The 25,683-nt window shown below is 45.1% G+C and overlaps 1 protein-coding gene across 4 annotated transcripts in view; it reads left to right on the forward strand.

The window, feature by feature from the left end:
• Nucleotides 1-24,079, forward strand: part of LOC308147037 (protein phosphatase 3 catalytic subunit alpha) — a 69,054-nt gene extending 44,975 nt beyond the window's left edge. Inside the window, exons 7-15 of one of the 4 annotated variants that reach the window (XM_080519085.1) lie at nt 1,245-1,322; nt 3,680-3,774; nt 12,322-12,447; nt 13,308-13,379; nt 15,313-15,339; nt 16,619-16,703; nt 16,886-16,983; nt 19,592-19,621; nt 23,730-24,079. In XM_080519085.1, coding sequence (XP_080375211.1) covers nt 1,245-1,322; nt 3,680-3,774; nt 12,322-12,447; nt 13,308-13,379; nt 15,313-15,339; nt 16,619-16,703; nt 16,886-16,983; nt 19,592-19,621; nt 23,730-23,935 — 817 coding nt within the window. In that variant the 3' untranslated portion in view covers nt 23,936-24,079. The remainder of the gene's footprint in view (nt 1-1,244; nt 1,323-3,679; nt 3,775-12,321; nt 12,448-13,307; nt 13,380-15,312; nt 15,340-16,618; nt 16,704-16,885; nt 16,984-19,591; nt 19,622-23,729) is intronic. The other 3 variants (XM_080519087.1, XM_080519086.1, XM_080519088.1) reach the window with 3 other exon arrangements.
• Nucleotides 24,080-25,683: the final 1,604 nt, after the last annotated feature.

Below are 25,683 nucleotides of genomic sequence, written 5' to 3' on the forward strand. Positions count from 1 at the left end.
AACTCGCCGGCGATGAATGACAACAGAACAAAAAACGCATTGTGAGTGAGTGGGACCGGCTCAGAGGGAACCGGGATCCCTATCAGACTGACAGCGACAGATATTTACTAGCGATTGAAGCGACACAAGTTAGATATTACACACGATAATGGAGTTGCCCTCATTGATTTATCCCCTCGTCCGCCTCTCGACGCCCTTTGAAGTGCTCTAAATTTTCATTTGCATTGCCGCAGAAGCTGCTGCCTTAATAATCCCCAAATTCTAGAAATGAAACGGCAAGGAAAAAAAAAAAAAAATACAAAATTTAATTTAGCCCCTGTTATTACTGAAAGAGAGTCCTCCCACAGTCAAGTCTCTCAGCTGTGAGGGAACAGTGCCACTCTTTGTGAACCGTCAGTCACTTTGCTCATTACAAAGCATCCCACAATTCACAGCTCCCGACGTCCACCGGGGTTTTAATCATCTTTGGTTGACGCGCCTCTCAAAACGTGTGACGTTAATGGCGTTTTAATGGCGGAATACGTCAAAAATCAAGTTTTTTTTTTTTCTTTTTCTCTGAAGAAATCCTGTTTGCCAACGACTTGCCGGTGCCATTTCTCATCGCGAGTAAAGGAAATTTCCATTGGAAGCTGCTTAGAACGGAAAACTCTGACGGAAAGCCTGATTGTTGGCAGTGAGGTCTCAACGCTCACAGCCTGAATAGATCAGCATGAGCAGAAAGTGCACACGAGCACTTCCTATTGATAGCTTCTTTTTCCCTTTCTTCTTCCCCTATTTCTGTGTTGTTGTTTTTTTTAAAAGAAAAAACAAAAGCCATTTGCTCTGAATCGTGTCGCACTCGACATTTCTCAAGTCTCATTCTGAAATAAAGGCCCACACTTCAGCACGGTCACGCCCACTCATTTTCCAGCTTGAAAGCTCATTTAAAAGTGCAACATATTAGGGCTTAGAATTTTAACTCTTGATCAATCGTTCCGCGTTACTTTCGGGAGTTTACAGAACCTGCTTTGATTCTCGCGTTGAAATCCCCCGTCTTCACAGGCGATCTTTCACCGAAGCACATCTGTCGGTTTTAGAACAAATTTAGCCTGAACTCCGTGGTGTTTATCCACCGCTTCTCTGAGCACGATCAATAAGACCCATGACTTATTTAGTTATTTGTATTGATTGTCCTCCTTGGTCTTACGGGGATTTTTTTTTTTCCTTGATGTATGAGTAACCCAAAATGTCTCTTTGTTCAACAGCTACCCTGCAGTCTGTGACTTTCTACAACACAATAACTTATTATCTATCATCCGGGCCCATGAAGCGCAGGATGCTGGGTGAGTGTTGTGGCATTCTGTCTTTTCCCCCCATCGCGCCGTCGCACAGCGGAGTGACTCAGACCCGGGTATTAAATGACAAGCCTTCCTGGTGTCTGCCGCCCGTCTGGAGAGCGGGTCCGGCTCGGCCTGAACTTTCAGAGGCATCCTGTTAATCCAAGAAATGAAAATGAATCCCGTGTGGGGGATTGACTCGGCCAGATGTGACAAGTTTGAGTCATGCAGATCTGCTCGTCGGCTTTAGAAAAGCAGAGTTTGATGTGAATTTCACATTCCCCAAAATGAGTTGCATAATCGTCTCGTGACTCGTCGGTTAGAGATAAGAGAACCGAACGGGAGAATTTCTACCCAAAACCGTAGAAGTATAATTTATTTCCCCCCCTCCCTCCCGTGCGACATGTGTGGTTGCTCGGCAACAGCTGTTGTTCAGTCGTCTTTTGATAAGCAAAGTGCCCCGTCATGAGCCAAAGCTCGTTGGTTAGATCACTCAAAAGATGGATCCAGGCAGACAGGAACTGGAAGAGAGGGAGCCACACGATATTTAAATATTTATGCGAGACTTTGTTTCTTTACTCATTTCAATTTAGTTTTTATTTTTATCGCCCCCCCCATGTTGCATCATAGCAGTCTCATCACACATGAGCAAGCTCGGGCAACAACTTGCGGGGGGAAGAAAACACCAAGGAACAAACCAACATGTAGATAATTGACGGCAGGCGAATCCAGAACTTCAGAGTCGACTGTCAGAGATCCTGCAGGAAGGAACAGAGACGAGAGACGTAGAGAGACGTATGATATTTATCTCATGGTTTCATATGAATGAGAAAAGGAGAGAATTTCCTTCTTAGCATTCTAGACCGATAGCAGCTAGGACGAGAAGGGTTAGGGTTACCTGACCCTTCACCTCATTCAGTCATTTTATTCATTTACACATTCGACATTTGATCATAGATTTTTAATCGAGTACCCTCAAGCAGTTTTAAACAGATAGTAGTAAGTACATCACAACCTTTACGTTTTCCCCAGTACTATAATTAAAACTATGCATTATTTATGTGCAGCATCTACTTGAAGTGTTATAATCTAAATTATGGAATGTTTGGACTATTGAGTTTTTGAAGTCCGTGCTCTATTGATGCTTTGGATCCTCATGCAGGTTTCAACATAAGTAAACCACATAAACTGATTTTTTTTGCTGCTGTTAATTAAAAATACAACGAAACCAAACGGTAAATTGAAAAACTGTCTGTAGTTTTAGTACTAACCTACAGAAGAGGTGAGTTTACCTCAGGTACACTTCCGACCCCAGAAGGGGTGCCTTGAGCAAACCAAACAAAATTACCGTCGCATGCAGCCAGGAGACAAATAATCCTACTGCGAGGCTTTATTTACATGGAGCCACACATAACAGAGACCTCTCCCAGTCGGCTCATTGTGTTGACATCGAATTGTGTGTGTCTCACCTGTAACATAGGGATTAACTCTCCTGATGCTCAAGTGTCCCCTCACAGTCGGGTTCCACCTTGAGACAAACACACAAGTCGCAGTGAAAACAAGAGGCACTTAAAAACCGCTTGCTGCAACGCCAATCCCGAAAGGTTATTCTTCTATTATGTGTCCACCTGGGGGACTGCACTCACTACACAACCGCAAGAGAGACCATGCCGGCTGCACTCGGTCTGCAAGACGGAGGTATTTCACGTGGTGTGCTGGGATAGTGCTTTCAGTGGCAGAGAGGTGGGGGGGGGGGGGGAGCAACAAACAGATGAGGAACCGCAGGGAAAGAGGAGGATGAAGGCCGGGGCTATCTTCTATACTCTCACCCTCCTGCAGGCCTGAAGAGCTCCCGTGGACCGACAGACTGCTTCACCCTAAAAGTGTGTGAAAGGAACGCAATCGCAGATCCATCAGTCTGCGCAATCAAACGGAATATTTCAAGTATTCCACCATGTTGACTTTCCACTTGTCTTGTCCATCAGTCAGGGTCAGTAGGAGATCCAAGAGTGAAGGCGGGGTTACGTCCCGGACGGGTCACCGGGTCATTTAAACCACGTAGCACAATATTCATTTCATTCAGTATGTTGGCAGCAAATCCATTTTTCCCCCCTATATATATTCACAACCTAGCGGTAACTACAGTAATAAGAACATGCAAACTCTGCATAGAAATGCTCCCCACTGGATTTGAACTCGCCACTGCGCCACTCCCCCCCCCTCTAACTCCACCCGATCTCCCCCTTTGCCGTCCACTTCACTTGCTGTAACGCTGCTCGTTTCCTTCTGGCAGGAACCAATAAAGGACATTTTATCTAACGTGATATTAACGGACGCTTCTCCTTTGCACGTTTTCCCACCAGATATCGCATGTACAGAAAGAGCCAGACTACGGGCTTCCCGTCCCTTATCACCATCTTCTCCGCACCCAACTATCTAGACGTCTACAACAACAAAGGTAAGGGGGGGACGGAGCGTCGCGTTATCAGTCCGCCGTGCCTCGTAGCACGGATACCTCCGAGGCACCTGTCTGCGACACGGCGTTCGCCGGCAGGTGGTTCCAGGCTGAGGACGGCTGCTGGTCTCGCATTGTTGCAGATTTTAATGACAGCATTGGGGAAACACCCCCCCCACCCCCCTTCCACCCCAAGAAAAAAAACTAATTCCATTTTCATGCCGGTGCAGGAAAAAAATACACGGATGGAATCAGTACTATCATGAATGGCTTTATTTGTCTTGTGTGCATGCAAGCAGGAGTCGTTTACCGTGACGCCGTCGTAGCAGTAGTCTTTATCAAATCTTTGGTTTCATTCAGAACGTACTGTTTATATCTCTATTGGGGCCCGAGGCAACTTTCGCCTCTGTCTTTTTTTCTTCTTTTTTTTTGGGATGATTAATTCGGCTCAGAGGCCACATGAATAATACAGGAGGTTCTACCACATGTGTTTTCACAGAGCATGCTGTATTAGACTGGAGTTAATGTCATGTTTTGGTTCCAAAGGGGGTGAAAGATCATAAAATATGAGGCCAGGTTGTCAGGAGTCTTGACGGAGGTGAGGTGACCCAGTGCCTTGTCACTTGCCCCCCCCCGGTGACGCCCTATGCTGCGACACAGCCTGCCTATATGGTGTGAGTCAGCACCCCTTGCGATGGAACGCCATTAGGCTGCATTACGCTCGGGAAGCAAGGCAGGTGTGGTTTCTTTTGATCTGAGATTAGTTCATATTTATTTACTCCCCCCCCTCCTCCGAGCCGCCTCCACGCCTTCTTACGTGCACGACATAGACAGTGGAGAGAAGAGCGAGGCAGCGCTCCTGTCTGGGTCGTCGTTTATTATTAGGAACCTATTTGTTCCATGCCAACTAATCTTCCTATGGCTCACAGTCAACCCAAACGCGATACCAACAAACAAAACAAAGTGAAGTCGGGCGCGCGTTGTTTTTAGTTTTGGCAACCGGTCGCTTGGAAAATCCCTTGCACCTTCTTGAGCTCGATATGGAAGAGTCAGAGTCTCTCCGGTGCTGCTGCTTCACTCTACGTTGCGTCATTCAAGCTGAAAGTGAGATAATATGTTCAGACCTCTTAAAACTCCAGCAAATGACCAAGTTCCGTATTCAATTTCAACATTTACTTGACTCTGTTTGATGTATGTTACCCCCCTAACCCCCCCCCCCACACACACACATTACACAATCCAACAGAGCAGACACAGCTTGCCAATATAGTCCTATCAGTCGTGTTGATGCACCTCTGATCAGTCATGTGGGTGGGGTTCATTGGTGGGGGGGCAACTGAAGCCTGGGTAATGAATTGCCCCGCGCGCAGCTTCGTGGGCCCACAGAGCAGCGCCCATGTGATTGATGGCCAATCGAGGGGGCACATAAATCTTAAAGTGGATGGGGGGGCGTCAGCATTTCCCATCAGTCCTGCGCTGGGAGTTGGGGTGGGGTGGGGTGGGTGGGGGGCAACAACAAATGCACCTCCACTCGGAACACACTGAGGAGCATCAGCCTGAGTTAGAATAATCAACATGTTGCTGAGGATGTGATTCCTTACGCTCATCTACCCATTTTTTATTTTTTATTTTTTCCCCCCCGTGCAGTCAAACTGTTGGTTTTGCAGAAGTGTCTGGCTTTGACCAGCCGTCCGTCATGCCTCTGACCTCTAAACCCCCTCCAGTGCAATAAAAGCAGAGGAATGCGGGCACTTGTGCGCTGCAAAGGAGGCTGTGGTAAATGAAAGCGCAGCAGCAGTGATTTAGCAGTTTTCACTGTTTGATCCTTCACGGTTTGAGTCCTGAAGTGACTGCAGCGGAGCGGGAGAGATGGAGGAGGACGGAGGAGGAGGAGGAGGAGGAGGAGGAGGAGGAGGAGGGGTGCAGTTTGCAGTTGTACACTTTGGAGATTGCTTGCGGTTTTGTATTAATGGAATGTTTTCTGCTGCATCATTATTGACTGGACCCAGAAAGCGCGCAGCTGAATCCTTAATGGTTTTGTTGTCGGGCTGAAATAAAATCTAAAGCGACGGCGGTCTTGCCGGCGACGTTGACGCAAATCCCCTCCTTTGCCTCCAAGAAAGCAAAGAATTGCCTCATTTGATCCGTCTCGCGGCGTTTAAATCTTACATAACCAGATTAACGCTTGCATTTCTTTCATGCGGCGCTGTTTGGTGTGAGGCGGCGAAGAACGGGGACAAACCGATGGAGTGGAAACTCCCGGCAGATTTCATGAAAAGACAAAAATATGTGGCTGTGGAGCGAAAGGGAAAAGGACGTGGCTGCGGTTCACCCCCAGGTCAAACTGGACGGGATCGCCTCTGTTTTCGTTTTCTTTTTTTTCTTTTTTTACGCAGTTTCTTCCTGCAGGGTCGTCATGGAGGGGCATGACGGGCTCCTGGCCCCGCCACTGGAATAAATATCAGCGGGTGACGCGAGCACTGTGAGGGAGTGGGGGGGTGGAGGGGATGGATGGGGGGGGGGGGGGGGGGGGGGGGGTTGCAGATGCCCACCATCTGTTATCGCGCCGGTCATCGCCGGGCTTCCCTGCACTCCTCCGTAAACAGAACGCTGCAGATTGTGCTCACGCTCTCGATTTCCCGACGCAACAGGAAATTCCACATTATTGCCAAATGTATATGCTGAGCGGGTTTTTGATTTGTTTCGAGCCGAGGATTATTTAATTATAAGAGTCTGAATCCACTTCAGCTTATTGATTTCTTTTTCTTTTTTTTTTAAACTGCGGGCGCTTGACTTGTTTTTCTTTCCACAGAGCTCGTAGAAACACTTCAAACTGAGCGATCCCTGTACAGAAGAAGTTTTGCGTGCATGTTGAGAACCTCATAAAGCACAAAGATGTTATATTAAGCAACTTTCATGCTATAATAAATAAAAAGCATGTTATATTTCCTCACTGTCATTTTAGACGCATGAACACTGATACATCTTTTAAATATACATTAACCTCGCAGTTATGTCAGTTTCTTAACATAAAACAAAATGTAGTATGCAGCTTTTAATTTTTCAAACAAAAACTCCAATGAAGGAATAAAATTGGATCTTTGGAAATACTGTCATATTTTGAGACTCTTTTTTGATTTTCACCACTCAACAAAAAAGGCTCGGTCTTAATTGCAAATATACGAGTCACGTTTGAGCTTTTTCCCTGTCGAGTATGAAGATACAAAGAACATATCTTGAATGCAAAGATCATAAGTAAATAGCAAATAGGAGACAGCCCAGTAGAAGTTCAACCACAGAGGACTTGTACGTCGCTCTATTTTCCCAGTGGCCTCTTGCACCCGACAGTGGATTTGACCGGCGCTATTGTGCCGGGTGGAAACGAGCCTGTTCGGCGCTCCATCCTACGTCGGCCCCCGGAGGTGTTGCTGGAAAGCCGCTGCCTCATCTGGGCCGGTGGACTGGAGTGGAGCTGCAATTCACACCGCAACAAGCTGCAACACCTCCAGCCTTCACATGGTTTGGAGATTTATTGATTTCCTTTTCTTTTTTTTTTTTTTTGGTTTTCGTCCTCGTCTGCCTTTTTTTCTTTTTTTATTGAAGGAGCTTGTTTTGCTCCCTTTCTCGCAAATAATATTTCTCTAGAGCCATAAAACATGCTTAGCCTTTAAGATTAAGATACAATTTAGCCATTTGTCATCATTTTAGCAGATTTTTAGTTGTTATGCATTGAATCTCTTGAGCACTTGTTTTGAATTATTTGCTGCTTTACCAGTTTAGCCATTTTAGTGGCTTTTACCCTTTTTGAGCAGTCAAAACCGTTTTTTTGTTGTTGTTCTAGCAGTTCTTGCTATTTTAGCCATTTTAGCCACTTTAACAATTATATTTGCCATTTTAATGGTTTGAGTTATTTGTCAGTGTTTAGTGTTTAGTATCAGTGTTTAGTGTTTATAGGCAGTTTTCGCTGGTTTTGGCCAGTGTTGTCATTGTTTGGCACTTCCATCATAGATTTTAAATTAATTTTAAATTGTCTTTTGCGCTCAGTTTTTCTCCACATCTATGACAAGATGGACAACAACAACGTTTGCCCCCAGAGTGTCATGACTCCGGCGACTTGTTGACTTGTCACTGTAATCACAATCCGACTTTATCATCCGTCCATAAGAATGTCCGTGTACTCACCATTGATAATGTATATGTTGTATTTTCTGCGGGTGTGCTTTCATTACAGAAAACAAACAGCGCCCACTGCTGACGACATACATCGTTTTTTTTGGTGTGTTTCTGCAGGAGCAGGCAAAACTTTTCTGGAACCAAATAAAAAAGTGTTTTCACATGAAAGTTTGATGTAAAACTCAACATTCATCCAGCCTAACCATATTTTGGAACAAGATAAAAGTGTTTATTTACACATAAAGCAGCGGGGAAGCCACTGTGGGCTCCAGGCCTTGTTACCTCCCCGATGTAGGGTTAATAAAGTTAATCTTCTTTTGCATAATTTTAAGAATGAATCAATACTGCTGGTAGTATGGAGGGTCAGTACCAGTGATCCAATAATTAATTTATCATTTGAAAATGGAATTCGAGACCATCCGTGAGTTGTTGAGATGTACAAGGACGACATACCGTCCCTGCTGAGATCAAATGGGAGTGGAGCCGTGCATGTAATGAACCCAGAAGGCCTGAGCAGCTGGCGTGGAGCACTAACCCACTGCAACTTTATACAGGGGGTATTAGAGGCAGGTATGTAGTCGGCACTGAGCGTCAGGGAAGGACAGTGGGAATCTCCCCCTGGTCTCGGAGCGGGATTTAACAGTCCTTGTTACCGGGGAAACCGGCCGGAGGCACTCCCTTATAAATTATTAATGAGCAGGCGTAGCTGTGAAATATCCCCGGTTACCAACTGCAGCACGGTTTGGCCTCAGCTCCCCTGTTGCATCAGCACCGGGGCAGCAGTGACCCCCAGTGGCAGAACTCCCAGCTGGTCTCCACAAGTGGCTGGCCCGTCCCACAGTATCAGAAATCACTTCGCTGAGATTTTTTTCTTCACCATTCTGGTACTTGGGAGTTGAAAGTTCGCCCTGCGCCGTTTTGCTGGACTTCGATTGTTCTGCGGCCAGTCCCGGCGAACGCCTTTGTTTATCATTGCCGGCCGTCTCAGTTCCTTTAAAGGGAATCTGATTTTGAAGGCGCGACAGCAGGGGAGCTGACCTTCTCCCCCGCTCTGCCTTTTTTTTTTTTCTCCCCCCCCCCCCTTCCGGGCTTCCATGGCTGCATTCAATCAAGTGCCTGAACGATGTTTATGCAGAATGTGATGTTTATGCGACGGCTGCCCATGTGTGCGATTGCGCTCATGCACGCCGACGCGCGCAGATAAACACCCACAGCCCTGTCTTGAGCGGAGCGATACACTGCTTTTCTTATTAGACCGGCCAGCGTTGTGTTGATATTGATAATAATGCCACATTAATTCTACAAGTATATGGGCGCTCCCCTGTGAGAGAGGGCGCTCCGTGTCAGAGGATGTGCGTATTCATTTGTGGAACCTCGCACGATGCGGGCAGCGGGGATATAATGGTCCGCAGCACTAAAGCACCACTTTGGCTTGCGTTTAGTGCAGCGTATGCATTACAGTGCCTGACTGAGCCTCCCAACACACACACACTCCGACCGGGCGACATTTTAGCCGGCCGCATGCCAGCTTTCATGACTCGCTATTCCCGAGGCAGGAATGTCCCCCACAGTGACCCAACTACGGTGTCCGCTTCCCCTCCCCCCCCCCCCCCCCCCCCCCAAGATCTGGGCCACCGGACCAGCCGAGGCCTCTATATACAGCGCGGATATATTTATGTTTGGCAGCGCTCGTGCTCTCCTCTGCGCCCACGTTCCGCCCGGCTCCTTCATCACGGCAGAGGTCACACGGGGCACGCCGCGGTCAGTGTTTTGGGTGGTGGTTCCTCTGGCCACACAAACTTGTGATTAAAGTGAGCGGCTCCTGCAGCATACACTGAAACATATATAGAACATAATATAATGTGATGTACTGCACAGTGAGCATATTTGGACGCGGCCGCGTATAGGAAGGACAAATGTTATATGCGAGTTTCTCCTGCTGCGTGTACGTTTGAAATGGAAGATATTTTGATTTGTAATGGCAGTTTAATACCATTTCATGCAACATCATAGTGAAAACCAGCTAAACCACACCCCCTTTGAGTAACTTAAAGCTCGACATGTCTATTTTTATTTTTTTGTTGCTGTTGTATCTCCTTCTCAATAGCATGATGCAAATAATTTCGAGTTGATCTAAAATATAAACGTCACTGCAGAAGTAACTGTGTTTGACCGGGGGTTGTGTGTCGTTTTTTGTTTTTTTTCCTCCCTTTGTGCCTATGTGGCTTTTCTTTCTGCACTCCGAAGACGATCGCTCGGCGGACCGGTGCCTCTAAATTGGCTGATTATCCGTCTCTTTGCGTTAGCTGGAGGCCTCGACACAGTGTCCTCTGCCTCGGAGCTGCAGTCGGTCTGGATTGCACTCCTGCAAGTGCATTCCACCATTTGAGGAGTCTCATCGTGAAGCGAGTGATCACGCACCCGGGCTTCAGTATGCATGGAAAGCATGGGATTGGGGGGGGCCAAACCACCTTTCGGTTGCGGTTAACTGTTGAAGAAGTTTATAGAAAGTTTACATAAAACCTGTACAAACCTGGTTTGTGATGAACGTTATGAAGCAGTCTGAAGTCGGGCCTTTTTCTCTCGTGTGATTAATCTCATAACCACACCGAACGCTGTGACTTACATGTGCTGCAGATATTGCAGAAAATGCCGCGGCTCGGGAGGTAAAAACAGATTGTAAGCGTTCAATTCGATTCACCGGCTCAGCGTGTCGACGTGCTCTCCGTGTTATGAGACTCGACCCCGGTCGGCTTCCCGACGGAGGTTTGGCACTTCGTCATCTCGTCAACAAGAGAATTGAAAACTTTTTTTTTTTTTTGGGTATTGTAGGATTTTCTGCAGCATTAATAGTTGGACTACCTGGAAAACAAATTTATGCATACAGGTTAAACAGGAATGAAATGTTACACCTCAACGTCGGATGTCTTTCTTTATTTTTCTTTCTAAAAGCTTCCCACTTCAGCAGAAAACGCTCTTCTTCTCCTGTTAATTAATGAAAAGTGCTCAGGCTCACGGCGCCCAAAACGCTGAGCCAAGTGTTTCTGTGACGTTATTCATGTATCCAATCCTGTAAATGACAGACGCGTTTTCACCGACTGGGGGCGGTGATCAATACACAGAGGAAATGTTACAGAGGAGGGAAAACAGACCATTGATTTTTCTTTTTTTTTATTTAACTTCCCCTACCCAGAAACGTGCTCATTTTTAAGCCTGTGCGGTTTACAAACTGCATTTACACTATTTGAATTTGTCCTCCTGTCAGAGAGAAATTGACGAACGAGGACTGTGTAGCTTTCGTTTCAAAGTGGGGGGAAAAAAAAACCCAAAAAACAACCTTCCTTTTGAGTCTTTGTGTCGGTCGCCATTTACTTAGCTTTTTATTTCCTGCCACCGCCAGGTATTGACGGCGTTCGACAAATTCTTGAGTTACCTCCAGGCTCCACTCGTGATTTGCATGACGCCGTCGGCCATCTTTACTCTTCTTTCTCAGAAAACGGAGCTCTGTGCTCCGGCTCCGGCCGCCTTAAATAACACGAATAAGGCTCATTAATCAGTGCGTGTGCATTACTGTAGTAGCTTTCGCTTGGCTGGACTCGAACCGGGGGACCCCCTCTCGCCTAACGTCGGGATCGAACACACCGCAAAGAATATTTATTTTGGAAAAGCAGTTAGTAAAGGATATCTAATTTTTTTTAAATGTACTGTACTACTTTGACTGCCGCGGCGCGATATTAAAACGTCGTTAATGTCGCAATCCTCGGATTACGAAATCCTCGCTTGTTGTTTTATGGTTCCTGTTCGCTCTCCGGGTCGACGGCTTTCGGCTTCACCGAGCACTTCAGGGTTTCGCTCTCCTCAGACCAGAAACATGTTGGACCGGCGACTGTGGCTGAAGGTTTCTAAGTGGTGGTTTGGAGCAGGAAGGAAACTGGTAATGTGCAGAGACCTCAGTCGGAATCCAGGCTTTTATTGGGTCTGGAGCGTCGACGTAAATCTTCCTGCTTTTTCTTTTTTTAATTGATTTATGCAGACACAAACACGCCGTGATTAAGAATATGCACGTCGGCATGTCCAAGCATCTATATATTTACTCTTAATGTGACATCAAAGCGCCAGAAACTCATTTTAGCCGGTTGGTTTTAATCCATCGTGTGATTTTGCTGCACCGTGAAGTGGGGAAGATGCTGACGGACACTTCTGGGGAACAAAAGTAGTCGACGGGAAGGATTTTGGTCGCAGCTGTTCCTCCTCTGTGTCCAAGAATGGGAGAGTGAACAGAATTTACTGCTCCACATTTGGATGGGTGTTGTTTTTAGTTTTTTTTAAATGTATCTCCCTTTTAACCAAGCGCCTGTCTCTCCTCTCCGTCCTCAGCGGCAGTGCTGAAGTACGAGAACAACGTGATGAACATCCGACAGTTCAACTGCTCGCCCCACCCTTACTGGCTGCCCAACTTCATGGACGTCTTCACCTGGTCCCTGCCGTTCGTCGGCGAGAAAGGTGAGCGCACGCACTGCTTCCAGTCCGCCGCCGCCGTCACGACGGGTCGGAACAGTGAGTGAAAGCATTTTCTCCCCGACGTTGTTTCCGCCATCAACCTCGTAATGAGCCTCCCATTTCCCCCCGAGTCGCTCTCGCAAATGGCCTTCAGAAACGCAGCGCGGACACTTAGTGCGGCGTAATCACCCCCGCGGTTCGTAAATACAGTACTTACTGCGCATAATTTATGAGCCACATTTGGACTCTCTGCTCTGGGCTTTCTGAAGCCGGTCCTGCCCAACGCGATGACGGCACCTTTAAAAGCGAAAAAGCAAAGTTTCACTACTGCAACTTCAGAAGTATTTATGCGGACGCGACAGTTCTCGGGTTAGCCGCGGCTGGAAGTGACGACCAACAGGTTGCAGTGAAGCGTGAGTTCCTGCGGGCAGCTGGCGGGAGCTTCGTCTCCGTCACACGACGAAGGTCCAGCGTCTTCAGCCGTCTTTAATGAGTTTCAGTCGTCTGGTTTCAAGTCTACATGGGAATGTCTGCACACAGGGAATCACCAAGAAGTCAGATGGTTCTAATTTGATAAACCAGCAGAGGTTGAACCAGCTGTTTGTTTTTTTTGTTTTTTTTCTGTGTCGCATCTGTGTCAATTAATCAGACTGAGCGATGGCTGACACACCCTCTCTCAATTTAGGCATTGAAGAATGCACAGAGGCATTCCTGGCAGCGTTCGGAGGTCACTGCTGGTTAATATGGCAGTCTGTCTAAAGAAGGGAAACCGATCTTTACAGTTTGACGCCTCGACACCTGCAGATGGAGACGGGGTGTGAAAAACAACGTTTTTAAAAACACGTTCTGTTTTGTTTTCGCAGTGACGGAGATGTTGGTGAACGTATTGAGCATCTGCTCCAACGACGAGCTGACGACCGACGAGGAGCTGGACGGTGAGCGACGCGGCCTGTGGCTTCACCGGCAGTTCTACCCCGCCGCCACTAGAGGGAGACATAGCCTAACTGGAAAAGCAGATCTCCTCACTCGTTCAGTCATTTGTTCCAGACCTCATAACCACACTAACAGAAATGGTGTTTTTCGGCACATAGTTTTCAGAATCACTCATTTTTTGGCTTCAAATTTTGGAGACATGCAACATTTCCGTGTGCAGAGAAACTATAGGAAAACTGACGCGTTACATAAAGTGCTTGTTTGTTGTTGTTGTTGTTGTTGCTTTTAGCAGCTTGGAAAGGCTCCCGTGAAATAACTGGATATCGGCAAAACATATGCCAGGATGAAACCTGGTAAAACGCTTCGAATACAGTTGTTTGGAATGTTTTGTCACACTGCTGAAATAGTCTAGTTAGTCGTCGTGTAGTCGTGCTTTTTTTTTTTTTTTTTTTTTTTTAAACATCAGATAATAGTAGCCAGTCTTGAGTTGCCTGTTTGATCCCGAGTTCCAGCTTATCTACAGTGAGATGGCCAGCTTCTCTCTGCCTGCCCCACCGCTTACTGCCAAACAGGAAATGATCTCAGCAGTCCTTCACCCTCCTCCTCCTCCTCCTCCTCCTCCTCCTCCTCCTCCTCCTCCTCCTCCTCCTCCTCCTCCTCCTCCTTTTCTGTCTTTGTGTTTACTGATTGCACCAAGTCTCAAGTGTAACACGTGCTTGAAACAAAGCGAAAACAGGATTGTTAAACGTGTTGGACTGAATGTGAAGCCGCTTCCTCTATTCAAAACAAAGTTGAGATATCTTGCGAATAGACACTAGCTTCAGTCATTCTGTGGCGATCCATTGTCGAGGGCTGGTGTGACCCCGGTCAGCCACATGTGTGGGTGCCATCAGAAAAATTCTACGGTCACTTATATAGAGTATTTACCACCAGAGCTGCCTCTCGGCATGATGGGCTTTGGGAGAAGTCGGAGAACACCCAGAGCAAGATGACAATCCCACACACTCACATTCACGTTTCTGGGTAATCTTTAGCCACCGGTTGACCTTAACCCACGTTTCTGGACTGTGGGAGTTATTTAAAGAAAACTTCCATATGCTCAGGGAGAACATGAAGCTCCAAAGCCTGGACTTGAACCAGCAGCTTTCTCCGCACGAGAAATGATTTTCAGTCTCGTCAATCTCAGTCTCGTGGACGAATTGTCATAAAAATTCGTTTTTTGCTCAATATATATATATATATATATAAATAAAAACATTTGGAATTATTCTTATTTCTTCACAACTATGTCTCTTTTAGTTTCTCCAATCTCTCCTTGTTTTCTACCCACTCATCCATCCAGTGTTGTAGTGGAGCCTCTCACCGTCCCCACACTCCTCCTCACCCCTGCTCTCACTCACATTTCTCCCCCTCAGCTCTTTTCTTTTTCAGTTTTCGCAGCCATCTTCACTCACATTTTCTCCATTTTTTTTTTTTTTTTTTTTTTTACTGTGTTGACATTTGGATTGTTGCGCCCTTCACTCTTTCTCACTCATGTTCTACTTTTCTGCCGCTTCATAATTTCTGACAATCATCTCCATGCGCTGCTCTTGATTTGCTGTTGTTTTTTTTTCTCTCTTCATGGTTTCCAGTTGTTTGATTATCGTCCACCTCCTAACATTTTCCAGATCTTTCTCCATCTCTCTATCTTGCTGTGATTTTTGCCTCTCCCTGTGGTTTTTACTTCATCTAATTTTCTTTTCTTTTCTATGTTTTCCAGAGTTTTGTGCTCAAGGCATCGCTTTTCTTTTACACTTCGTTGTGCTGTTGTGCCTCCTCTTATCTTGCCACGCGCGCCGCCTTTCTTCCGCCTCCTCTTTCATCCTGCAGCCATCCACTGATCTCTCTCTCTCTCTCTGTCCTTTCTCTTCTCCTCTGGGGGTGTGTCATGAGAAGGACAGCTAATATATCCCCCCAAAAAAGGTACAACCTCCAGCCCTGCCGGTGTGTACAGCTAGAGATAATCCTGGGTCCGGTGCTTGCACTCTGCTTTTCCAGAAGTCTGTAAACTAACAGCTGTTTTAAAGCACTAACACTGTATCTCACTAATAAACAGGAACCTGTGTCAGTAGTTATAGATTCATATAGTCCTGGTTTAATTAAGGTGAGAAACACACACAAAAAACAAAATGCATTCTGGTGGGTCGTCGGTGATTTGTTCAACCTGAGCTGGACAGGAGCAGTTCTAAAGACGATTATGAAACCGGCAGCTCTTTTCTTTCTCTCTCTCTCTCTCCCAGGATCACATAAATATCATTTCCATCCTTCATGTGCATTCTTTCACTGTCGGCCCCTCGAGCCTCAAAATGGCTATATTATACAAGACAGCCTCCGTTTAGAGAAAAATTACAGTCAGGACCAAATCCATCCGGCCAGAGGCTCAAATCTCACATCATGACATCACATTTTCTCAATATTAGAGCATAAAAAAAGCACCAAGAGGCAAAACTGAACAAGAAATCGCAGTAACTAATAGAGAAGCATTCGTGAAAGTGATACAAGCCGTGGAAGTTCACAAAAATATAAACCTCTCGTTTAACCTTTTATCATATATGGTAAGTTCTGTTACGTCCTTTTTCTTCCCCGTTGTTAATGTAAAATAGACGACAAATTCAATACATTATGAAGTAATTGTGCTGAACCATTCGACAGATGTTACTTTTTTTCTTTTTTTTTTAAACAAACAAATGAAAATGCATGAATCTGCTTTTATAGACATGCTCAAACATCTTTACTGTGCACCTAAAACGTCACCAAGAGACCAGAAATGAAGACGTATAATATCGGATACACATTGTATTCGCTTTGGTCTTGAACCATTCTGGTGTGAGAGTTCACAGGCAGTAACAACTCGGCCTGGCAGCAGCATGAATGCACTGAATGCTGAGGGTCACTCAGATGTTGTGTCGTGTTTATGGACTCCAAACCAGTCTGTGTGACCTAAAACGTCAGACCGGAATAACCTTTAGTGTGTTTGTGTCCTGCACTTCTGGATCAAACTAATAGTCCCGAGTAAACCACGGCGTTGTCGTCGGCTGATTTTACAAAATGTTCTGCTGGGACTCGGGTCGGCGTCGAGACGCCATTACAGCGAGAGAAACAAAACGCGCGGCACTTAGGCCATGTGGAGGATGGTTGATTGCTTCAATGACGGGATGTGAAGTTCAAAGAAGCTTTATTTATCGCCTTCTGACTTTTCCAGGTGCTACAGCTTCCGCCCGTAAGGAGGTCATCCGCAACAAGATCCGCGCCATCGGGAAGATGGCCCGGGTATTCTCTGTGCTCAGGTACGCCAAAACGGCAAGGATCCGCGCAAGGCGGATCCGTCGGTGTCGCTTTAACTACCCAACGTCAAAGAATGAAGCATTTTGCCGCGTGTTTTTTTTTTTTTTTTGTGGTTTATCCTCCTGATAAGCTGTCATGTGCAGGACATAAAGTGTTCACTCTCACTCTTGTGTCGGCGCCACAGAGAGGAGAGCGAGAGCGTGCTGACGCTGAAGGGACTGACCCCGACAGGCATGCTACCGAGCGGAGTGCTGTCCGGTGGCAAAGAGAAGCTGCAGAATGGTAAGACCGTCACAAAGGCGCCCCCAGACCCCTACGCGTGGACCCCGGGGCGGATCGTCACACGTTACACAGCGCAGCCCATGAACAGAGTAGCTCAGTTTGTGTAGCTGCCCCCCCCCCCCCCCTTTATCTCAGAGTCAGACCGTAATTGTAGATAAATGTTTGCGGCAGCGTGAACGATTGTCTTTTCTCTACTCGGGAGACGAACGCCGCTTTAAGCGATTCCTCCTCTGATTTGTATTCACGAGATACGAAGTTAGAAAGTCCCTCCTTGCCACACAATGTCAACTACGTGCAGCAAGATTTCCCTCGTCCCCTTTTGTCTTCTGGAATGTGTCCCCCTCTTGATGTCAGGCTGTAACACCATGTCTTCCCGTCCCTGTCTTTTTCTGCATTTCCTCTGGTTTTAATCTCCAATATCACCTGTATCTTTTTCTTTCTCCTTTCTCCCTAGAAACCGCAGGTATAATCGGTTGTGCAAGTATTCTGTAGTGTTATTTTTTTTCTTTTCTTTCACCTTTTTTTCCTGTGAGACAAGTTTAGAGTTCAGTTCACCCTCTCATGCTGAATTCCAAACACTCCCTCAGTGAGTCTGACAAGCCGCCGCAGCAAGGAAGTAAAGAGGGTTTCATTTTCTTCTTGCAAACACTTCAAATTTTGGTCGAGCCACCTGACAGAGCTCGTGCACTTCAGCAACCAGATCCAAGCGCTGGCTGTGAATGTCTGCAGGCTCTCTTGTCAGGATGGACGCAGGTCTGTGAGATTCAGAGACTGAATTGGAATTGACTCAGAAACGGGCCGTGGGTGAAAGGGAGATAACAGTCGCTGCTGTCTGCCTTGTCATTCACAAAAGCCGAGCAGAAATCCGGACCACTTCCCTCTCCTCTCACAGGTTCTCCGACACATCAGCTCGTCCGATCAGCAGCACACGCCGCGCTAGGTTTCGTAAGACGGATGTAGTTAAATGCGCCGACATCCGGTACGCAAAAGTACAAAATACCCTTTAAACTTTACTTAAAAAGTAAAAATGTAAATCATGCACATTATAATTGTTGGTATTTACATACAAGCTTTATCGAGCAGCGATTCAGATCAGTACCTTTACATGATAAAGGAAGAACATGGATGGATCACAGGCAACGTAGCTCTTCAAAAAAACCTCACCGATGTCATTGCTGAAATTCCACCTTTGACATCAAACATCAGGATTATTTATTTTTTTGTACCCATCGACAAGAATAGAAATCAAAAGTTGAAACTGCGTCTCGTCACGAGATCTTTATTTAATTATATTTCATTGTTAAATATTACACACATTTTGGACGCAGTGCAGATGCAACCCAGTTCTGACCTAAAAAAAAAAACATCAACTGGGTTTATTAGAAGAGTCAAATGATCACTGTGTCTGAAACAAGTGTTCACACAGCCAGTAAAAGGATTATTGATCAGCTCAGGTCACCAAAGCTCTTAGAACGCTTTATTTATAGGGATTTAAAATGAGAAAACCCAGTGTTACTGTACCTCCTGAAGCGTGTTTAGATGCCCTGCGTGAGGGATTAGCATTTTGAGGAGTGCGGAGAGTATTTGTTTTTCCGAGCTATGTGGAGGCAGCTGACACTAAAGAGAACCCCAGTGAAGGTAGAGTGACGTTCAGAGATTCCTGTTGCAACATTAGTAGAATCACATTGCTCCCATCTCGTAGACACACACCAGTGTGCTTCTACTGTAATGTTGCCTCCATCAGCCATAACGCTCAAAGTCCCCGTGCCTCTCTCTCTCTGTAGTTTCTGCTCATCTCCATGGCGGTGTGTCCCGTAAACGTCACCACACTGTAGTCGCCATCTCCTCTCGCCTCCATCCGTGTCTTTGTGTCGAGCTGATTTTTTTTTAATTCCCCCTCTACACTTGTACTGTGTGTCGATTTATGATCTTTGAGGATGATTCGTTGGTAAGTGGCTGAAACACCAAAGGTTTTTAATTTCCCCCCCCTCCCCTCCCCACCCCCACCTCGCACTTCACTCGAGTCAGCCGCACTTTTGATATCTCGTAAATCAAAAGATGCCGCTCCGAACGCTGCTTCCTGCTGCTGCGCACCACACAGCAGTAACAGTGCTCCATGTGTCTCTGGTACTTTGGTCTGATGGTAACGGTTAACGACCACAAAGTCACACGGCACCCCGTCCCCCTTGTTGTCCATCTCCAGCCCCACCCCCCCTCCATTTACGCTCTTATTGGTGTCACGGAAACAATCAAACGTATCTCCGGCCTTCATCGTGTTGTATTTGATATCAATGTGGGTTTCCTTTTTAAACGTCCGTGTCCTCGTCAGACTCTTGTCAAAGTACCTCGAAAGACGCAAGAACGATGTTTCACCTTCCCTTCACAGACCTGGGAACTCATCATAAAGCAAAGGCTCATGCCCCCCATCCCCATCCCCATCCCCTCCCCCTCCCCCTCTTTGCCAACATCAAAAATGTGGAGATGACGTTTTAACCTTTGTTGTCGGCCTTGGCTGTCTCTGCTGCTCATTGACTTGTTCCTGGGACAAACTGAACTCCTCTGCTCACTTCTCTCATTCATTTTGCAACCCCCCTCTTCTTCTCTTCAGCTACTATTGAGGCTATTGAGGCTGACGAAGGTAAATGGGTCTGGCCGCCCTCTTCTGTTGCTTCTCGTGGCAATAGACAGGGGGCTCCGCTGGGTTTTCATCCATCTCGCTGGTGCTTGAATAGAGTGTGTTGGGTGTTTGGGCTAACAAAATGTGGCATAGTTATTAACAGAGGAAACAAAAAAAACAAAAAAGAAAAGAAAGAAGTAAGTAAGTTAGGAGAAATCCTGTGGTCACACGTTTTAAAGGGGAACGCGTTTCATAGCACAGACTTCATAATCGCAGAGGTCGCGCTGTGATTCTGCGTGAGTGCAAAAGCAAAGGCTGCTCGTGTTGTTTCGCAGGCCCCGGCACTCGTCATCGGCACAAATGAACATTAAATCCACGGATGTTGTTCTCCAAGTCGCTGCGAAATTTGCACGCACAGTTCATCCACTGGCGGCTTCCTTTGCACAACATCAGTGACACAGAAATGCCACCTTTCGTACCAGAGAGACTAATGAAACTCGCACATTCGCAGTCGCATAATGTAGGAGGTGTAAAAAACAACAAAACATGGATAGCATCAGGTCATCTGGGAGCTGCAGACACCACAGGCTCCGTTACAAGACTGTGTCCTTGAAGTCCCTCAAAGCCTGGTTTCACATTTTTAAAAATAATAAGCCCACCACACTCACATCAGTTCTTTTATCAAATGTATGTCGCTGTGTCTACAGCAATAAATCACTTTACCTTATTATAACTAAACTGTCGGGCTGTACAATAACAACACATGGAATGTAAATATTGCAGCAGATTCACTGATCTGCGGTAGATTGTGTTGATCGTGATGCATCTCAACATTACATTGATCCCGGTGGCAACAGAGTAGAAGTCAAAAGCACAGATAAGTATGAAAAATTAATAAAAACAACAAAGACACGGGCTGCTCCACTTCCGGAGTGTTCCCCGGTGGGAACCGCAGACACACATTTGATCAAAAGAACAAACGAAAGAAGAAAACGCATCTGAAGTAGAGCACTCACATCTTGTTACAGGTTATACAGTTATTTAGTACACGTAACAAATTAAAGAAAGACGAGGAAACTTCATGCTGTTATCGCAAATCATATCACAATACTTAATAAAAATGACCACACGTTTTTAAGCGATATTGTTTTTAATATAGCACAATACACTTTGGCATCCAGAACGTTTCACCTCTTGAATTTCTGGTTATTTGTAAAATAAAATTTTTTTTTTAACAATTTAATCTAAAGTAGTATAAAAGATGTCTTGTCACTCGTAATTACATTCGATCAGACCAGAGTTACCGTTTCGTGATATGCACAATATTAGCGGAAATTGAGGCCATTTTTCAAGAAGAACGACACAGAAGGACTCACCCATTGCACATTCTTTGACGATCTCAATAAACCCAGGTGACGTGGATATCATTTCACGGAAGAAGCCGCTGGCCGCCCTGCTGTGCCCTCACACAACCTCATGAAGTCTTGCTATGAAAGCTTCTCACGGTTTTTCCCCTTTGAAACACCTGAAGCAGTTGTGCATTGTTGTTGCCGTTGCATTCCCATAACTACACACCAGTTCTCTGCAGACTTGAATATGAATTGGTTTGAAATCCAAATTGGATGCCCCTCCCCCCCTTAAAAAAAAAAAAAACTGAACAAAAAAACCCAACAACAACGACCGAAAAAACCCCACAAACAATTTGCATTTACTTGCATCGCCTTTGGCGCAAGAACAACCTCAACTGCGAGTTAAATAGTAGTCTGCCAGCTGCTATTTACGTTGAAACTGTGCAGTACTTCCTCTTTCGCCCCACAGAGGACAGTCCATTGTAGTGTCGAGACACTCCTCTGCTTCTCTCTCCATGTGGATCCTCTGTGGCCCTGCTGTGTCGTGTTCTTTCCTGTGAGCTGCTAATAACCTGTGTCTGACCTGTGCTATGCAGCAACACAACTACGCTAGACCATCACGCCCCCCACCCCTCCGCCCCCACACCCTCTTTTTTTTTTACGCCACACAACTCCCCAATTTGCCCCCGCCGCGAAATAACGCCCCGCCCTTCCCCTCATTCTTTTGAAAGGGTCACCTTTGCAATCACGGCGTTTTATTTTACATCCAGATCCTCGGTCCGTATGAGAGGTGGAAGTAAACAACAGTCGCGAAGTTCAAATCAAGCTGAATATTGATTCTTTACAGGACGCTCAATAGCAAACATAGAATAATATCATCATTGTACGTTTGTACAGTTACTTTGTATTTTATAACCTTTTTTTATTTAAAATGAAAAAAAATATGAATATAATGTTAAATTGTAATAATAAGAAACTATAAATGTAACCTTAGATGCAGGTTTGGTAGATATGCCTAAACTTTATAAACAAGAAAAAGTGTATTGACTACACCATTAAACTTAATTTTAAAGCCTGTATTTCCCAGTATGAAATGTATATATTTTAATTAGAACTCTTTAAAATGACAAGCTGATACTAATAATTTGTTGCGTTACTTTTATTCTATTGGCGAGTATGAAATAGTCAATATTTCAAATAGTTCAACCATCAGTACATCTTCCGCTCATATTTTGTCATGAATTCAGTTTAAAGTTGCCAGTAAATTTTCAATATTTTATTTAAAGGAAACTAAACTAATATTTTCTGAGGCTGTTAATTAATGGTTGAAAAATAATTTGGTTATACTCGACACCGTTCAGCCTTTAAGTAATATTACATACTTAAATATTATTCTGTGTTATTCATGTTTTAAGTTGCATTTATTTTCTGTGTTCTATTTTGTGTGAAACAACGGTGCGAAGAATTTCCCTCTGGGATTATTAAAATATTTCTATTCTCATTATAGATATTTTGTATTTCAGTTTAATCAAACTGACTGTAATTACTATTTCAAGCTCATATCAGCCAGAACAAGTTTTTCTTTCTAAACCAATATTAGCTGATACTGTTAATTGACATTATTCACATTTCCACCCTCTTTATTCATCCATATTAATAAAAAAAAAATTTGTGTCTGTAAATCACACGATTGACAATAATCTTTGTGCATACTTACGATGCCGACACAAAACGATTTGATCCCAGAGGTACGTTTGTCACATTTGATATTTTATCCCCAATATTCAGTTCGGTTTAAATGGATTTGCTTCATGTTTCGTCCTGTTGTGACCTCCACCTCGCATCGTTTCTAGCAAAGCCCCTCTAATTGCTGCATGCTCCAAGCAGACTAAACAAGTGGTTAGCACCCCAAGTACCTCTGTAGTGTCTTTGTCCGTGAGCTCAGTCTCAACGTGGTTCTATTTTGTGGAAGTGAATGTCTCAGTGGGCTCCACTCCAGTGTTTTTCTGTATTTCTTTAACTCCCCTATTTTCTTGTTTTTCTTATTATTTCTTGTCTTTTGGATCATTCTCCTTCCTCCCCTCTTTATTTAAATTTTAATTTTTTATTTTGTCGTTCTAAGCTGTGATGTGACGGGGCCCATCTGGGCGTCCGGGGTCCTCGGGTGTTCTCCGATGTGCCTGTGTCGACGTACTGTTTCAAAATTTAACGGGACATGGCGATGCCGAGGTGTTTCCGACGCAGCATTGACTCGCGGCTGTTAAGCGGCCGCGAGTCGCGTGAGTTTTGGGCGGAGAACTTTTTAAAAAGCCTGGTTTGATTGACGGCACGGTGAAAACCTGGGGACCCTGACGCCAGCAGTGCTCTCGATATTTAGATTTAGAAGGATCACTGAATCCTTGTGTCTGTCCGGCTACAATACGTTGGAAAAGAAATTGTGTAAATGTGGTGTCATTCCTCGTAAATTGCATTATCGCAGCTGCTCATATGTTCAACATATGCTGCTGCCCAGTTGTAAAAGTTGGGAGTCAGAGCAGATTGTTGTCACATCATGCTTACACTTTGGGAAATTCACTTCTCTGGGTAGTGACATGAAAAGATTTACACCACTCAAGTTCGTCCAATGAGATCAAACAAAGTTAATGCGAATGTGGTGTTGTGCGGCCGAACGTGAGCAAGTGTGAGCCGACGTCCTTGTTTTTCCCGATCGCCTAAAGCGTCCTCTCTCTCCTCCCCCCCCCCCCCTCCCGGCCCCTTCTTCTCTTTCCGCGTGTCGACAGCCATTAAAGGCTTCTCGCCTCAGCACAAGATCACGAGCTTCGAGGAGGCCAAGGGCCTGGACCGCATCAACGAGCGGATGCCGCCGCGGCGGGACGCCCTGCCCTCCGACGCCAGCCTCAACTCGCTCAACAAGGCGCTGTCCTCGGAGACCAACGGCACGGATGCCAAGGGGAGCACCAGCGGGGGCAGCAGCAGCATCCAGTGAGGACCCGGCGGGATCCATGTCGAGCCCCCCCACCGCCCCACCCCCAACCCCCAACCCCCCGACTCGGCTGCTCCTACAGTGGCGTCATGTCCGAGTGGGGTAAAGGAGTTGAAAGGGGTGAGAGGAGGGGTGAGAGGTATCTGTGGCTCACACTGGGGAGGGGGGGAGGGGTGTGGGGGGGGGGGGGGGGGGGGGCATTGCAGTCGTTCGTGGTTGGGTATGACTCCAAAATATTAGTTCATAGTCAAATCTGCTAAGTTATTGCCACGATTCTGGAGAGTCGGGTCTGAAATGTGGTTGACTCCACACCACGGCATGACCCAGAGAGGAGGAGGGGGGGAGGGTGGGGGTGGGGGGGTCTTAAAGTCGACTCATTTTCCTTCTTTTATTTGTTTCTCGAACGACCCTTTGCTCATCTACGCCGAAAACGGAAAGTCGTGTAACTTCTTACTAACTATTGTACGTTTACAAAAATACAGCACTAAGAGAAAAAAGAAAAGGACAGAACATGAGGTCATGTTTTTAAACATATAAAGGGTGTACAAACTAAATAAGGACTATTTATTGATAACTTTTTTTTGTTTTGCTACTCTTATAAAAAAAAAAAATAGCTCTGATTAATTAGGCAGTCTTAAAAAGAATGTTGCAATGTTGTCGAAATGCCAAATAATGGAACGTTTTATGGTTTTGTACATATTCTGCTTACCTCAGGTTATTTTGGTGTGTGCTTTGACCTGATTTTTTTCTGTATAATGGCTAAATAACTCGGTAATGAATACCTATTTTCTTGAGTTTCATAACTGGAATTTACACTTACCTATCTATCATTTGCAAATATGTTTATTTTTTTGTCTCTTTTGGAAGGGGTTAGAGGGGGTTTAGATTTATTGTGGCTTGCTGGAATTGAGTGTTAATTTTTTTTTTTCTCTTTTTAAGTATTGCGAACAAAGTAAAAATAGAGAACCTATATTGTGTATAAAAAAAAAAAAAAGAAATACAATAAACTTAAAGTGTCTGCCTATGCATGTTTTATAAAAATCAAACGAAAGGAAATAGAAAATCTGAATACCGTGGCTGTGGAGGCCTGTTTTGAAATATATTGCGCTTTAGTGAACATATACTGGAAATGTATACCTGCATACTTTCAATTTACCACCATGATGCTCTATGCCTTCAACTTCTTTTGTAATTGAAGCATTTATTGATCTAAGACGGATGAGAAATCATATTTTTAACCTGCGCTTGTAAGTGCACACAGTCCAACTAAGCATGTTTGACAATTCTTGTGAGGTGTGTGGTTACATGTGGATCTCCAAAATGCATGATTAGCTGTTTGTGTCATATTACCCGGTGAATCGGTTTTGTTTTGTAAATGTGCCACAGAACGTGTAATTTGATTAATATTCTGACTTATTATTTGGAACTCTGCTTTGTATATCAGTTACAGGTTTGATACTTGCTCAATACTTTAAGATGAAACCAGAAAAAAAATATACTTAGATCTTTTTTAAGAACTGCTTAAGTGCCCAAGTAATTCACTACACGACATGAAGCCTTGCTTTTGTAATTTAACTTCAAAACTGTTGGCAGATGAGGCATGCACTTGCAACTATGAAAAGTATTTTATATAACTGTTCAATAAAAATGTGCATGAATTTCAACTTGAAAATGAAACTGCGTCTCTCGTGTGTGCGTGTGTGTGTGTGCGTGAGTGAGAGAATTTGTTTCTCTATGCTTTTGGGGACATG

This window comes from Blennius ocellaris, assembly GCF_963422515.1.
Source record: "Blennius ocellaris genome assembly, chromosome: 23".
Lineage (NCBI taxonomy): Eukaryota > Metazoa > Chordata > Actinopteri > Blenniiformes > Blenniidae > Blennius > Blennius ocellaris.